The 18,244-nt window shown below is 37.9% G+C and overlaps 1 protein-coding gene across 1 annotated transcript; it reads left to right on the top strand.

Annotated features, from left to right (window-relative positions):
- Positions 1-15,265: 15,265 nt before the first annotated feature.
- On the top strand, positions 15,266-17,516 carry LOC142527207 (exocyst complex component EXO70C1-like). Its single transcript, XM_075631944.1, has one exon. It carries the CDS (start codon positions 15,368-15,370, stop codon positions 17,333-17,335), a length of 1,968 nt encoding a protein of 655 aa, XP_075488059.1. The 5' UTR covers positions 15,266-15,367; the 3' UTR covers positions 17,336-17,516.
- Positions 17,517-18,244: the final 728 nt, after the last annotated feature.

Below are 18,244 nucleotides of genomic sequence, written 5' to 3'. Positions count from 1 at the left end.
CGCCGATTCATTGGGATGAAGTCGATGAGAGGTCAGAGCTTGGGCCAGAGATTGTTCAGCAGACTGCAGATGTCGTGGTCAAGATCCTAGACAGGATGAAGACCACCCAGAGCCGTCAAAAGAGTTATGCTGACAAGAGAATAAGGGATCTAGAGTTTGCCGTAGTTGATCACGTTTTTGTGAGGATAGCACCCATGAAGGGTGTTATGAGGTTCGGGAAAAGAGGCAAGCTCAGTCCGAGGTTTATTGGACCGTTCGAAATTCTTGACAGAGTTGGAACACTAGCTTATCGTGTTGCCTTCCCGTCGAATCTGGCCGGGCTACACAATGTATTCCATGTCTCGATGTTGAGGAAGTACCTAGCTAATACTTCGCATGTTTTGAGTTATGAGCCGTTGCAGCTTGCTTCAGATCTGTCATATGTGGAGATCTGTCCAAATCCTAGACATACAAGAGCGGAGACTTTGGAACAAGGTGACCAAGTTGGTCAAAGTCCGGTGGCTGAATCAATCAATGGAGGAAGCCACTTGGGAGATTGAGACAGATATGAGGAACCGTTATCCAGAGCTGTTTGGTAATATTTAATTTCGAGGACGAAGTTTTTATAAGTGGGGGAGGAACTGTAGAGCCCAAAATCAGTACACGTATAACCCATACATTTATTTAAATATTTAAATTATTTATTTAAGTTTAAAATGGGTTATAGCGATGCATGACCTATTTAAATTGCATTATTTTAAATTATTTATGTTTATGTGATGCACGTTAAACATGTTTTCTCGAGTTTCATGTTTCAATCGATTATTCGATGCGGGATCGAGGAAAAGAGACCGATGACGATTTTGGCAATTTTAAACGTAATATTTTATTTTAAGTTAAGGTGGGGCATTTTAATAATTTATTAAGCTTTAGCATTTTAAAAGCCTAAATTATTTATTTAAGTGATTTTAGAATTTTAAAACTTTTAAAGTTATGATACTTGTACAAGTTATTTTAATTTAGAGCTTTTATTATAACTAGGGGAGATTAGTATTTTTAATTAGATGTTAATTATTGATTAAGCATTAATTTGGCCCTAACTATAGTAAACACACGCACACACCCACACTTTCACACATACTTACACGACAAAACACACACGCACAAGTTTCAAATCACAATTTCAGAATTTTATTATTTTGGAGAAGAGAAAACCTAGGGCTCCTCTACCTTAGAGCAGCAGCCCCTCCCTCTGATTTTCCAGCAAGATTTTGTTGAGTTTTCTTCAAAGAAAATTGCGTCACGTTCGTCCCAGGATCGTCTCTCGCATCCTTCACGCTTTGGTATCGTCGTTTCGGTAACGTTAAAGATTCAAAGGCATGTATATTCTGTTTTTCCTGCGTCGATCTAGTCATATTATGTGTTGCGATGTTTTTATGCGAGAAAATCCATGTGTAATGTAAAGGGTTTGAGCAGAAAAATTGTTTGATCAATCTATGCAACGTTTTTAGATCTCAGAATTTTGTTTTTACTGTATTTTGAATTACTGCGATTTTTCGGTCGAGATTTTGGGAAATATTTCAACATATGAAACGTAAAATTTTTTGATACCTTCGATTTGATATAAAATTCGAAATATTTAGACAAAAATCGAGTGAGTTATGATCGTTTTTGTAGGAATGCTCAAACTGCGTTTTTCTGAAATTATGTTATTGATGTGTTCTTGAAGTTTTATGGTTGCAGGCTTCGTTGGAGATCGACGGGTGATCGCTGCTATGTTTAGGTATATCGTTATTGACGTTGGGATGGTTATTGACGTTTTATTTCGCGTAGTTAGGCACTTGGGAGATTGAGTAGCCCTCAAAATCGTTTTGTTGTCAAAAGTAGTTTTCACGGAATTATCAGTGTTACTTGTGATGCGTGGGTGTTTTGGGACAATTGAATAGGCTCGAGTCAGTGTTATAGTATACTAGGATGGGTCTCGAGGTGTCGATTCATGGTCGGGAGGATTGAGTTAGGAAGATTGAGTCACAAGCACAGAATTTCCGTTGGTTCGCATCAACAGTGGGTACACGGCCCCGTACACGGACCCTGGCACGGGGTCCTGTGCCCTTGTTTCTTCCGAAGTCTCTTTTTACAGAGTCTACACGGACTCTTAGACGGAAATTTGACATGGGGTCCGTGTACTCTCTTTTCTTCGAGTATACAGATACAGTACCTACACGGACCCGGACCCGAAGGGGTGCACGGGTTCCGTGTACTCTAGTTTTTGGGAAAATTTTAGTGATTGTTTTGAGGTTTTATGTTATGGTTTAATACGATAATTAAACGAGGTCAAGTCCCGAGTAATCTAGAATGTCATAAGCTATTTAATTGTTTCGGTGGTGAGCACGAATACCTACGTCTAAGTTATGCAAGTTAAGTGTTGAAATTCATGTCATTATGTGCAGCAGTGGCCCCAAACGAGATCCAACGAATCCCTCAACGCCAAGTAAGTATGTTCGAAGTGCAAAAGAAAATATTTTCATGTTTTTTAGGTATGCTAAATGTCTTGTGACCAAATTATGTATGGGATTGGAAAGCGGTAAAGTATTACCAGGGACCAATCCACCCCATTAAATTATTAACGAGTTTAGATCAGGATTGGAAAGCGGTAAAGTATGACCAGGGACCAACCCACCCGTTAAATTATGAACGGGGATCTCATGTATGTGGCAGTGGATCTTCTTTGTCAGCCCAGTACTGTGATTTAGTCTGATCAGGCGTATTTATGTATGGGTCACTTGCTTTGAAACATGCCTCTACGCAAAATGATGAAGTTTATGTTTGTACAAGTACGTACGAAGTAAGCATGTTTAAGAAAAGCTTTATGATAATGACACATCTAAGTATGTATGTAAGTATGCTCAATCTCATTTATGCAAGTTCAAGTTCCAGTATGTACGTTCTATTTTAAAGCTGCATGTGATCTTATTACGTAGTACTCGTTACTTCTAGTTTGTACATGTTGAGTCCTAATTAGACTCACTATACTTGATCAATGCAGGTGTGGATGAGTTTGAAGAGACGAGAGGTGAGGACTAGTGAGCCGGCTTGGACTGAGCGGGAGGCTAAACCCGAGGACCGCCAAAGTTTTAAGAATTTATGCAATGTTCAAATACTCTGGTTTTTATGTTGCTGTCATGATATTGAGGCAAATGATTTAGCAAAATTTTAAATTTCGAACGTTTAGTTGCAAATATTTTTGGGAACGGATTATAGATGATTACAAATGAAAAGCTCATTTGGTTTTTAAGAAAATTTTTATTTTTCCGCAAATTTCAAGTAGTTTAAAAGTACGGTACGTTACACAAGATGCCCAAATGGGTTTCATAAGAGTAGTCGGGATGTGCTGAAAATTAGAATGATGTTGAAATCTTTCACAAGCCCAGACAACTCGAGAAGAATCTTCGCTAATACTCGGCAACCATAATCCAGCAAGCATTGCTTTTCGGGCCAATGATGTCCCTCCGAGATGCTCCCCGCAGCACCCTTCATGTATTTCTCGAATGACATAATCCACCTCTCTCATAGACAAGAACTTCAACAAAGGTCACTAGTATGATCTCCTGTACAAGATGTTATTTAAAAGAACAAACCTGGGAGCTTGTCTTTTGATCTTTTGAGCTTGAGCTATATCTTCAGGAAATTCATTGTGGGCAATAAACTTGATCAAAAATGCCATCCAAAAATCCTCTAGTGCTGGCAGCATTTCCTCCTTCGTGGAAAGAATTACCCAGGTAACATGCAATACTTCTTGAGTATTGACTTCTGATAAGGAGGCGATCATTTTAGTCAAAGCATCTGCTTGCCCATTCTCGTCTCGGGGGATCTGCTCAATACTCCAATCCACAAAAGATTCTGCTGGGGCTTTAATGAGTTTTAGATATTTAAGCATTATGTCCTCCTTAGCTTCATAAACACCCTTTATATGCTGAGTAATTAGTCGCAAATCCGAATATAGAATGATCCGAGAAGCTCCAATTTCTCAGGCAGCACGTATACCGACGAGAACAGCCTCATACTCTACTTCATTATTAGTCACCCGGGAGTCAATTATCACCACTCCCACTCCACATCCGGAGAGACTAGAATTCACATCCACAAATACTCTCCAAACATCTTCCTCATCAGGCTGAATCGTCGCGGACAACAAATCTGACAGGGCCTATGCTTTGATAGCAACTCAGGGATTGTATTCAATGTCATATTCTCCCAATTCCACTGTCCACTATATCATCCTCCCATATACCTTAGAGTGAGCCATAATCCTTCTGAGAGGACTATTGGTAAGCACAATAATTTGGTCCGACAGAAAATAAGGCAGCAGTTTTCAGGCAGTCATAACCAAGGCCAGAGCTATCTTTTCCACTTTACTGTACCCAAGCTCGGGTCCTTTGAGAGCATGGCTGACATAATAGACAGGCTTGTGATCAGAGCCTTCCACCCTTATAAGTACAGAACTGACAGCATACTCGGTAGTGGACAAATATAAAAACAACTTTTCCCCGGGCTCTGGCTTCACTAAAACAGGAAGTTCTGCCAAGTGACTCTTAAAATCTTTGAATGCCTGCTCGCACTTCTCATCTCATCCAAATTGTTGTGCCTTTCGAAGGATCTGAAAGAATGGATAACTCCGATGTGCAGATCGGGATATGAACCGAGAAAGTGAAGCAACTCTCCCGGTTAGCTTCTGTACTTCTCGGACAGACGAGGGTACGACATGTCTAACACTGACTTGACTTTCTCAGGATTCACCTCGGTCCCTCGGTCAGTAACCACAAAACCCAAAAATCTTACCACTCTTCATGCCAAATATACACTTGGCTGGATTGAGCTTGATCGCATAATGCATGAGAGTAGCAAAAGTATCCTCCAAATTAGGAATAAGCAAGAAGACTCTCGAGACTTGCCCAAGATATCAACATACACCTCCACATTCCTCCCTAATTTCTTCTCAAATACTCTGTTCATCAGACGCTGCTATGTAGCCCCAGTATTCTTTAACCCAAAAGGCATAACTACATAACCAAATGTGCCTATCGAGGTAATGAAGCTGGCTTTATCTTGATCATTCTTGGTTGAGAGAATTTGATGATACTCCTGGTAAGCATCCATGAAACTGAGTAATTCATATCCAGAGGTGGAATCCACTAATTGATCAATCCTGAGCAAGGGATAATTGTAACGCCCCGAAAATTTAAGAGTCCACGCGAACCACATGCATACAATTATTAAATATCTTGTGTATTTTAATTAATTGTTTTAATTGCATTAATTAATTATTTTGTGCATTTTGCATGTTTAAAATATATTTTTCTACGTGGTTGCATTAAAATTGTATTTTTTAAAAGAAATATTCGAGTTGCGATCGAGGAACGGAGACCGAGGGCTGAAAAATAGAAATTGTTTTTATTAAATAATTTTTTTTAATTATTTAAAGTATGGGTGATGCTTTTTCTTATTTTTAAAAATATGGGGTTTTTGCAGTGATTTTATACGCCGGGACATAATTTTTATCGATGTTGGTTTTTCAACAAAAATGCAAACGTTTTGGCAACCCGGCTAATAAATTCACAAACTTATTTAAGCAAAATTATTTTTAATATTTTAATTAATCACTAATGAGCTTAAATGGGCCTAATTAAATCTCCTAATGGGCCTAAGCTTGATTAGTAGTTTTTATTTAACTATATAATATGCAATTAACCTACCCCAATCCATTAGCATACAGACCCCACCCTAGCTAAATTTCAGAACTCTTTTCACCCCACCAAACTCACGGCACACACAAGGATTTTGTAGAAGAAAGCTTCGATTTTTGAAGAGAAAATTCAGCGTAGTCTCCTACGTCAAAGTTCTTCGATTTGTCAACGAAAAATCGTGCGTTTATTACGCAAAGACACGCAATATTCTCCTTTTACTCATCATCACACCATATTATTTATTTTTGTTTGAAATTACATGAAAAACAAGAACAGCTTGACATATTTTCGTACATGCATCTCGGGTGATTTTTAAAGCATGGGTTTTGATCCAAAAATCATGAAAAACATGTATCTAAGGGGCTGCCATGATTAGGATGTGTTAGGGTCATGTTTTACACAATTTTAGGGTCATTGAAACACACCCAATAAGCTGCAAACGTAAGTAATAAAAGCTGGAAACCAAATTGATGATATTGGTAGCATATATGGTAGGTTGAAGGGTAAGTGATGCATAGGGGCTGGGGTGGCTGGGTCGCTGCTAGGCTCGAACCAAGAGTGCTAACCGTGAGGGAGCAAGGGAGAACACGCAGCTTGTGTCTTCTGGTTCAGGTGCTGTGTGCGCTGGTTCCAGGGTAAGGGTTGGTCTGGGCTGGGGCTAGGCGTGGTCCAGGGAAGGTGAGGGTCATTAGGGGTCAGGTGGTTAAGGGCTGAGGTGTCCTAGTTGGCTAGGAGTCTTGGGGAAGAGAAAGGAGTCACACACACAGAGGGGTAGAATTTGGGTCGGTTTCCAGGAGGCTTTTGAGCGGGCCAAGGCTGGTTTTTCGGGCTGGGCTTGCACAGTAGGGTACCTAGATGGGTTGGCTATGTTTTGGCTCAAGGTGGCTCGGGCGTGGCTCGGGTAAATTAGGAGATGGCTCAGTGTGTTCGATAAGGTGTCAAAAACGAAAATTAAAGAAGGAAAAATTGAGCCATGGGTCCACGGGTGTGGCTCATGACTTGGAAGGGTAGAATAAATCATAAAAAGGTTATGTTAAAAAAATTTGGGATCAAAATAACGAGTTTTGGATTTATTCAGGATTTAATCGCCGCACGAAACGCTAATTAACGAATTAATTGAAAAGCCTAGTTTATGCTTTATAAAATTATGAAAAAATAGGTTTAAGCTTAAATAATTATTAAAAGACTAGGTTTTTAATTTGGGAATTTTATATTAAGGTTTGGTTTAATTCGGGATTAAAATGCATTCATACGTTATATTTAAAGATTAATTTAAAAGTCGTCGAATTAAGTTAAATAAAAATATGAGAAAATTCATGTAAGCTTAAATAATTATTTGGGACATGTTAGAGTCAATGAAATTAAGAAAATGTCAAAAACGTGAAATTTTACGTCTAGGGATAAAACTGATCTTTTTACACCTAAAAATTAGTAAACGTCATGCTAGTGTCCCGAATGCTGTTTTATATGTTAATATGATTATTTTCAATGATTATGGATGTTTATATGTTAATATAGTCAATTTTAAATGTTTATGGATTTTTAAGACATTAATATGTTTAATGTTTTATGATTTAATATGCTAAAACGTTTATTTTAAATGTTTATGATCTAAATGTTTATTTTAAACGTTTATGAAATTAAAATGTTTATTTTAAAACTGTTCATAGATGTTTATGATTTTTAATATGTTAAGTTATGATTTTTAAATGTCTATGATTTTTATGATTTAAATATGGGCATTTAAAAGACATGTTGCATGCTTGGTTTCAAAATAAAAATGATATTATATGCATGTTTTTATTAAGTGATGATAACATGTTGAAGGACGTGAAGGGATTGTGACTACTACATGTTGGAAATATCGTGGGGGTTATGGTCCCAGTGGGAGCCCGACGATCGTATTTCCTTGGATACGGATACGAATACGAATACGTGATACGAATACGAATATGTTAATACGTTGGCCAAGGCCCAGTTGACGGATGAGAGTATCGCTGGTGTCCCCGCCGCCCAGTACTGTGGTTTTCTTTAGATGGATCCATCGCCCAATACGATCAAGAATACAAGTCACAATCACAATCTGAATTCAACAAACACGAACATGAATACGAATATGAATATAGATACGAATATGGATATGCATATGAATATGAATACGAATATGAATATGAGTATGTTTATGTTTTTATGAAAATGTTTTTATGCATCATGAAAATGTTTACGAAAATGGTTATGTTTTAAGTTTATGCATCTTCATGAAAATGATATTTTAAGTACAAATATTTTTCACTGTTATATGTTAACTGTATTATGTATTACTTGTTATCAAGAATATGATGTGTTGAGTCTTTAGACTCACTAGGTATGATTGATGCAGGTGATTTTGATGTTAATGTTTTTAGACGTGAATATTATGAATGCTTTTGGGACTCGTAGATTTTCTAAGAAAATATTTTTGATTTATGGTTACTAGTCAAAATAATTTTTGGGAATTACTCATAAGAAATAATGATTCGAGGATTTGCAATGACTTGGGGGTGAGAAAATGTATAAATTGGGATTTTAAGTTTTTATTAAAGGTAAAATTGGTTATAGCAATTGATTTTAGGTAAATAAGTTTAAATTATCGAAACTTATGTTATGGGAAACCCGTATAGGAGAATTAAGAATGTTAAGAACTTATGGGTTAATAGTAGGATTTTGAAATTAAGGACCAATTAATATAATTTTTGAGGAAATTAAGAATTCATTTTGCAATTGCTAAGGAATTTGGGGAATAGTTTAGCAATAAACGATAATTGAATGGGTTAAATGATAATAATTTTCGATGATTTAGACTTTTAAGAATATTCAGAACCTTGGGATACCTTGGTTTTAGTATTATAAGGAATTTGAATCAAAGGTTTTTAAGGATGAATCGATATTAGGCTTGAAAAATCTAAGCGTTAGCAGATGCGTTTGGGATTTTAGGATTGAAATACGATAAGTCGACGAATATTTTGGGTATAAATTAAGAAAAGTAATAGACGGTAAGTATGGTCATCCATATTTTAATATTGGGAATTGTAAGAAAAATTGAAATTCGAGGTTATAATAGTAATAGCACGAAGTCATTTGGATCTTTTTAAGTTGCGATTTGAAAATAAGGATTTAGAAGGTAAAATTAATTGGGATCAAGGAGACGTAAGGACATTCTAGAACTTAAGTTTTATCACAGTAGCGCAGCGGAAGCTTGGATTTTTGGGATACTAGAACTGAATCTTAACGTTGGGTTATTTAAGATAAGCGAATTTCGAGGACGAAATTCAATTTAAGGGAGGAAGATTGTAACGCCCCGAAAATTTAAGAGTCCACGCGAACCACATGCATACAATTATTAAATTTCTTGTGTATTTTAATTAATTGTTTTAATTGTATTAATTAATTATTTTGTGCATTTTGCATGTTTAAAATATATTTTTCAACATGGTTGCATTAAAATTGTATTTTTTAAAAGAGATATTCGAGTTGCGATCGAGGAACGGAGACCGAGGGCTGAAAAATAGAAAATGTTTTTATTAAATAATTGTTTTTAATTATTTAAAGTATGGGTGATGCTTTTTTCTTATTTTTGAAAATATGGGGTTTTTGCAGTGATTTTATACGCCGGGACATAATTTTTATCGGTATTGGCTTTTCAACAAAAATGCAAACGTTTTGACAACCTGACTAATAAATTCACAAACTTATTAAAGCAAAATCATTTTTAATATTTTAATTAATCACTAATGAGCTTAAATGGCCCTAATTAAATCTCCTAATGGGCCTAAGCTTGATTAGTGTTTTTATTTAACTATATAATATGCAATTAACCTACCCCAATCCATTAGCATACACGCCCCACCCTAGCACAATTTCAGAACTCTTTTCACCCCACCAAACTCACGGCACACACAAGGATTTTGTAGAAGAAAGCTTCGATTTTTGAAGAGAAAATTCAGCGTAGTCTCCTAAGTCAAAGTTCTTCTATTTGTCAACGAAATATCGTGCGTTTAATACGCAAAGGCACGTCATATTCTCCTTTTACTCATCATCACACCATATTATTTATTTTGTTTGAAATTACATGAAAAACAAGAACACATTGACATATTTTCGTACATTGCATCTAGGGTGATTTTTAAAGCATGGGTTTTGATCCAAAAATCATGAAAAACATGTATCTAAGGGGCTGTCCATGATTAGGATGTGTTAGGGTCATGTTTTACACAATTTTAGGGTCATTGAAACACACCCAATAAGCTGCAAACGTAAGTAATAAAAGCTGGAAACCAAATTGATGATATTGGTAGCATATGTGATCGGTTGAAGGGTTAGTGATGCATAGGGGCTGGGGTGGCTGGGTCGCTGCTGGCTCGAACCAAGAGTGCTAACCGTGAGGGAGCAAGGGAGAACACGCAGCTTGTGTCTTCTGGTTCAGGTGCTGTGTGCGCTGGCTCCAGGGTAAGGGTTGGTCTGGGCTGGGACTAGGCGTGGTCCAGGGAAGGTGAAGGTCATTAGGAGTCAGGTGGTTAAGGGCTTGAGGTGTCCTAGTTGGCTAGGAGTCTTGGGGAAGAGAAAGGAGTCACGCACACACAGGAGCAGAATTTGGGTCGGTTTCCAGGAGGCTTTTGAGCGGGCCAAGGCTGGTTTTTCGGGCTGGGCTTGCACAGTAGGGTCCCTAGATTGATTGGCTAAGTTTTGGCTCAAGGTGGTTCGGGCGTGGCTCGGGTAAATTAGGAGATGGCTCAGTGTGTTCGATAAGGTGTCAAAAACGAAAATTAAAGAAGGAAAAATTGATCCATGGGTCCACGGGTGTTGCTCATGACTTGTAAGGGTAGAATAAATCATAAAAAGGTTATGTTAAAAAAATTTGGGATCAAAATAACGAGTTTTGGATTTATTCAGGATTTAATCGCCGCACGAAACGCTAATTAACGAATTAATTGAAAAGCCTAGTTTTATGCTTTATAAAATTATGGAAAATTAGGTTTAAGCTTAAATAATTATTAAAAGACTAGGTTTTCAATTTGGGAATTTTATATTAAGGTTTGGTTTAATTCGGGATTAAAATGCATTCATACGTTATATTTAAAGATTAATTTAAAAGTCGTCGAATTAAGCTAAATAAAAATATGAGAGAATTCATGTAAGCTTAAATAATTATTTGGGACATGTTAGAGTCAATGAAATTAAGAAAATGTCAAAAACGTGAAATTTTATGTCTAGGGGTAAAACGGTCTTTTTACACCTAAAAATTAGTAAACGTCATGCCAGTGTCCCGAATGATGTTTTATATGTTAATATGATTATTTTCAATGATTGTGGATGTTTATATGTTAATATGTCAATTTTAAATGTTTATGGATTTTTAAGACATTAATATGTTTAATGTTTTATGATTTAATATGCTAAACGTTTATTTTAAATGTTTATGATCTAAATGTTTATTTTAAACGTTTATGAAATTAAAATGTTTATTTTAAAACTGTTCATAGATGTTTATGATTTTTAATATGTTAAGTTATGATTTTTAAATGTCTATGATTTTTATGATTTAAATATGGGCATTTAAAAGACATGTTGCATGCTTAGTTTCAAAATAAAAATGATATTATATGCATGTTTTTATTAAGTGATGATAACATGTTGAAGGACGTGAAGGGATTGTGACTACTACATGTTGGAAATAACGTGAGGGTTATGGTCCCAGTGAGAGCCCGACGATCGTATTTCCTTGGATACGGATACGAATACGAATACGTGATACGAATACGAGTATGTTAATACGTTGTCCAAGGCCCAGTTGACGGGTGAGAGTGTCGCTGGTGTCCCCGCCGCCCAGTACTGTGGTTTTCTTTAGATGGATCCATCGCCCAATACGATCAAGAATACGAGTCACAATCACGATCTGAATTCAACAAACACGAACATGAATACTAATATGAATATAGATACGAATATGGATATGCATATGAATATGAATACGAATATGAATATGAGTATGTTTATGTTTTTATGAAAATGTTTTTATGCATCAGGAAAATGTTTACGAAAATGGTTATGTTTTAAGTTTATGCATCTTCATGAAAATGATATTTTAAGTACAAATATTTTTCACTGTTATATGTTAACTGTATTATGTATTACTTGTTATCAAGAATATGATGTGTTGAGTCTTTAGACTCACTAGGTGTGATTGATGCAGGTGATTTTGATGTTAATGTTTTTATAGGTCTTGATGGTTGATCTGACTGGACTGAAGGTGAACATAACCCGAGGACCGACGCTAGTTTTCCGCACTAGTTTACCATTCATGATTTTAAGCGTTGTTAAAGATATTTTTACGACTTTTATTTATGTTATGAGTGGTTTTTGAGAGGTTATAGTATGGGCTATACTTTTCAAATGTTAGTTGGTTGATTTATTTTAAAATGATGTCAAAAATATTTTATGATTCAGCCGAATGCTATGTGAGGTTTTAAAAAGAAAAAAAAATTTAGCACGTTTTAAGAAAACGATTAAGCAGACGTTTCAATAATGGTCTTTGGGGCAAGCCTTTTTGAGATCTCTAAAATCAACACACATTCTCCACTTCTCGACCGCCTTTGGTACCAACACCACATTCTAGAGCCATATAAGAAATTGTATTTCTCGAATGTGACCGGGCTGCAGCAAATCTCGAACATGTACATCAATTAATTTGTCATTTTCAGGACCAAAGTGTCTCTTTTTCTACTTAATAGGTTGAGATCTCGGGAGGATGTTCAGATGATACTCAGCTATCAGGGGTAAGATCCCGATCAATTCCTGTTGGGACCAAGCAAAATCATTAACATTAGCTTTTAAACAGTTTAATAAGCTGACCCGGGTAGATAAGTCGAGATCTCGAGCCATCCGGATCTCCCTGCCTCGCCCAATCTCCAACACTTCCTGCTCCTCCTCCGCTACAAAATGAACATCACCCTTCTCCACTACTCTTTCCTCCTCTTTATCTCCGCTCACTCTCTTCTCCGGCCTCCACTTACTGCTCCTCCTCCGCTACAAAATGAACATCACCCTTCTCCACCCACTAAGGACACTTCTCGAGTTCTCCCTGGCATTGGGTCCTGGCTGCCGAGTTGTCCGGGGTGGCAATCTTGGCCATTTATTTGGTGGATTATATCCTGGGACAGCAGGCGGGACATAATCTTTCTTTCGCTTCTGGCAGTCTTCTGTGTTATGAAAACACACTTTATGAAGGTACAATATCCCTTTTTCTCAGGCCTAGCAGGCTGTGGAATGTAATTCAGATCTTGCCATCTTTCTGTACTACATTCTTGTACTTCTCGGTCCCGAGCAATCTTTAAAGGAAAATGCTGAGAAAAATTCCCGGGATTGCCCCTCCTCTGTCCTCTCTCCTCGGGTCTGGCCACCCGATCACCCCTCTCTCTCTTCAAAGCGTCCCTCTTCTGCTTCTGCGCTTCCTCCATATTAATATATTTTTCCGCCCGGGCCAAAAGATCTTCAAAATCCCTAGGCGTCTTCTTGGTCAATGATCGAAAAAATTCCCCCTCCCTTAGCCCCTGAGTGAATGCAGTAGTTTTGGTCTCGGGGGCGCAGGAGGGAACATCAAACTTTCTTCCGGGCTCTGCTTTACTTCAAAAGGAATTAAAGCAGTCCTTTGTTACTTCTTGCTGTTGCTGAAGGGATGTAAAAACACCTTTTAAAAATCTTCAAAAGATTGAATGCTTTGAGGGGACAATCCTTCAAACCAACTCTGAGCCGAGTTCACCAGAGTAGTTAAGAACACCTTACACTTGATTCGATCCCCATAGCAATGCAGCATGGTCATGTTCTCAAATCGGGCCAAATGCTCCTCAGGGTTAGCACTGTCATCATAATACTTGATTTTTTCATATTTAAAATGTTTGGGCAGAGGTTCCTGGACAATGGTGTCAACAAAAGGGCATCCTTTAGCGACTAACCGAGCATGATTCCGACTCTCCATTTGCCACTCCAAAATCCTCATCTTCTACCTCAATTCTTTAAGTCCTCGGCCACAGTAGGAGACTTAGAACCGGCACTAAACTCTCTCTCCTTCATTCTCACTTCCTCCTCCCTCACCTCTTGCTCGCGCTCCTGCTTCCCTTCTGGTTGTGTAGCATGATGAGAATGGGCCATTCTTGCTACGACCTTCTCCACTGCATCGGATATAATCTGAGCCAAATCCTCCGATGACAGAGTAATAACAGGTGGAGGTCCTCTGGGCAGAGGACTACCTTGCCCAGAGATAAGTGCATCATCTCCAGTAACCCGAGAAGTATCTTGATTTGTTCTTCTGGTAGGAGCCATGTCTTCGTCTTGAGCTCAATTTCTCACAGACGGCGCCAATGATGCGATCCGGGTAGGTTGGGTGAGCTGGGTCGGGGCAATCCACCAGATTTGATAAGAGTTTTGTTTGGGAATATGAGCAAGGGATATATCTTGTGAAGAAGGTATATCTCTGTACAATATGGCTGCGATCGTGTCCTGCAAACAAGAAAATGAACTCGTGAATGGGAGCCGGAAGGGTGTCCGGCATGGCCACTCCGATGCTTAAGTCAGCAGGTGAAGGACGAAGAAGAAAATGGCTATGTATATGTGTGAATATACGAGAATGCCAAGAGCTTAGAAGCAAAATATTCGGATCTCTCAAATGAAATACATATATGCTATTTATAGGAGAAAATCCCATGATTATCTTGTTTTAGTACCCACCTGCTAATTAGGATAAGGTGGCTACCCATACCTCACCTCTGATAACTTCTCTGACACACCAAACTCATGTGGTTTTGACAGTAATGATTGTCAAGCATAAGGTAGCTCATACTGGTGCACTCGAGTGATGTGCTATTTTCGAGGTAGTCCGGGTAGAATACCTCCCGAGAGCTTGTATGAAAGACCGGGTTTCTGATAGCCCGGGGAGAAGATATCACTGGCATCCACCTGTCCGGGCTTAGAAGAATTCATCTCACAGATTTACCATGATTTGAGCTATCAATATAATATCTCGGGTCATTTATGACCCGAGCTCTAACGAGGATATCATATATAATTATTAAAACAGACTATGATGATATCTACAAAAATATCACGATATATATTTAAGATTTAAATAAAGATATGGCCATATCATCATCATTTCCAGGGGTCATTTTTTTAATTTTGAAAATGTGAAAACCATAAGAAAAAGATCATGGAATGCCACGAAGTGGTAAATTATTCAAAGGCATAAAGCCATCATTGAATCCAAACCGAAGCACGTCGTGGAGAGCACATATGAGGACGATCTTAATATACAATAAACGAGATGGATTGAACCAAGAAAAGCCTAAAAAATAGGCGTCATTATATCAAAGATGTATTTGGTTCTACTTTAATAAAAATATATATATATATATATTAGGAATGGTTTTAATGGACAGAATGAGAGGAAAAAAAGCGAAATAATAGACACGAAATGGGTTATTTCCCCTAACTAATCTGAGCAGACAAAGTCAACCCTCCCTTGTTAAATAACGAACTTTCTTTGAGCCTCTAATTCACAACTTTCCCCTATCGTCGTGTTTTTAATTTCCCTATATTTACAAATTTCAAGAATAATGATTCCATCTATAGCAATGGAAAAGTTGACTCTTGGTGAACACAATAACTTCAGCAAAACTTGTCAAATTCCAACCACCCTGCGTTCCTCATCAGTAAATGATGCATCTTATCGAAAAATATACTCGAGGAAATATAGTCTAGGAGAAGACGTTGAATCGTCTAGTCCGGATGATCTTTTTGGAAATATCGATACATTCACAAACTTCCTTCTGGAAATTGATGACAAGTCATCAGGTCCTCCTGAAACTCCTGATTTCGTCGAGACTTTATTGAAGATGATCGAATCGAAACTAGAGGGTGATGATGCCAAAAGAAAAGTACTTGGAGAAGAGATGAGCGAGGACGATATGTTTTTCATGGAAGCTGTGGCGCACATCTCCAAATTGACAAATGCTTTGAGCCATTTTCCACCATATGCCACCTTGAACAGAACCAGCATGGTGTTACAACGTGCCATGACATTCTTGGAAGAGGAATTTCGGGCACTGTTGGAAGATTCCACAAATTGGTTGGATCAGAATCATAATATATACAAAGCTTTGTCGAATCAAGAAGAATATTCGGATCGCTGCATGCTGCCTAGAGAACCTGATTCTGTCGAATCAGATGATTATCTGGCCTATTCACCGCAAGTCATGACGAAAATGAATAAAATTGCGACAACCATGGTTTCCTCTGGGTACGAAACCGAATGTTGCCAAGTTTATTCGATATGTCGAAGAAATGCGATCAGGCAGCAAATGGAAAGGATTGAATTCGAAAAAATCAATATCAACGATGTGGTAAAAATGCCATGGGAATCGCTCGAGGGCGAGATTTCACGGTGGATCAGGGTCGTGAATTTTTATTCACGAGTCATTTTCCCCAGCGAGAAAAAGCTCGGTGAGTTGGTCTTTTCGGAACATCCGCAGTTCTGGCAAAGCCATTTTAGCAACCTCGCTCGCTCAGTGGTGATTCAGCTACTTGACTTTGCAGAGGCGGTGGCAATGGCGAAACGATCTGCAGAAAAGCTGTTCAAATTCCTCGACTTGTACGAGACGCTGAAGAATCTTATTCTATCTATGGACAGCGACTTATGCTCCACCGACTTGATGTTGGAGATTGCATCGGGAGGCGATAGGGTCGGGGAGGCAGCTGCTAGCATATTCTGCGATCTTGAAAATTCGATCAAGAGCGATGCCGCGAGAACACCAGTTCCTGGTGGCGCCGTGCACCCACTAACGCGTTACGTGATGAACTATCTAAAGTACGCCGGTGAGTACAAAGACACATTGGAGAAAATCTTTCAAAAGCACAAGGGGCATGACATTTGTAGTACGGAAACGTCAGAGAATGAAGCCTCGAGAACTAGTACTAGTGAGGCCGCAACGCCGTTTTGTATTCAGGTGGTGAGAGTGATGGAACTTTTGGATGAGAATTTAGAAGCCAAATCGAATCTTTACAGAGATCCTTCACTCCGATACATATTCTTGATGAATAACGGAAGATATATATTGCAAAAAGTAAAGAGTTGTGCCGAAATCCGCCAAGTCATGGGGGATACATGGTGCCGGAGAAGATCAACAGTGGTGAGGCAGTATCATAAAAATTATCAGAGAGAGACGTGGAGTAGAGTGCTGCAGTGTTTGAATCAAGAAGGACTGTTGCAAATGAATGGTGGAAAAGTAAACAAAGCTGCGATGAAGGAGAGGATGAAGACATTTAGTACAATATTTGAAGAAATACACAGAACACAGAGCAGTTGGATGGTCAGTGATGAGCAGCTTCAATCGGAGCTTAGGGTGTCTATATCTGCGGTCATCATACCGGCTTACCGATCCTTCGTTGGCCGGTTCCGGCAATATTTGGACAATGGAAAACAAGCTGATAAGTACATCAAGTACCAGCCTGAGGATATCGAAGCATTACTTGAAGATCTCTTCGAGGGTAATACTACTTCAATGTCGTCTAGGAGGAGACCCTAATATTCATGTTTAATTTTATTGTAAAGTTAACTAAATGTCGATCCACACCTTTTACATTTTTTAGGAATACCGGAAAGCAACACCTGCACGTATTATATCAGATTTATCAAATTATCTCTAATTTTTCCAATATATTAATGTAAATGTGAGATTAGTTTTGTCCCTTTAAAACACTTTTAAATTTTTTTTAACCAAGAACTTATAATTTTTTATATAGACTTTGAGCCATAAACAATGTATATATAAATATATATGTTTACTTGTAATTTAGTATAGAGAAAAACTTGTGTGACACGATCTCAGAGGTCGTATTTTGTGAGACAGATATCTTATTTGGGTCATCCATGAAAAAGTATTATTTTTTATGATAAGAATATTATTTTTATTGTGAATATCGATAGGGTTAACCCGTCTCACAGATAAAGATTCGTGAGACCATCTCACAAGAGTCGCCTCCGATGCAATCTCTTCAGTATAATGTCACCTACTTTTTCAAGTCTAATTATACAAAAATAAAAATAAAAACTCATTAAATAAAGATAAGCCACTTCATTATCGTAATGGGGGAATCTAAAGGGAGAATATTGCGAGGAACACAAGGAAAGAAAACCTCCATTTCAACTCAGAAGTAATGCGAGTGCGAAGTACAATTTGATTTGCGAGGAACACAATGAAAGAAAACCTCCATTTCAACTAAGAAGTGATGCGAGTGCAAAGTAAAATTTGATTTGCTGGTTAACAAAGTAAATCCGATAAAATATTTGTCCACAGTGAACCTTATGTTGGGATACTGTTTTCTAGTACTCAAAGTGCAGCAGAAGTTTTAAATTTCTAGTTTCGATACTCGAAACTTTCCTTGGGCGTCGTATGTTATTTAAACGTCCATATGGTGTTTTGCTTGTATATATG

The sequence above is a fragment of the Primulina tabacum genome, chromosome 15 (genome assembly GCF_025594145.1).
Source record: "Primulina tabacum isolate GXHZ01 chromosome 15, ASM2559414v2, whole genome shotgun sequence".
Taxonomy (NCBI): Eukaryota; Viridiplantae; Streptophyta; class Magnoliopsida; order Lamiales; family Gesneriaceae; genus Primulina; species Primulina tabacum.
Note: the sequence above shows the minus strand (reverse complement) of the source record. Positions and strands in the feature narration are given on the sequence as shown.

Bases quoted from the DNA above. Each gene is read 5' to 3' on its own strand.
- LOC142527207 (XM_075631944.1), top strand. From the start codon at position 15,368: ATGATTCCATCTATAGCAATGGAAAAGTTGACTCTTGGTGAACACAAT.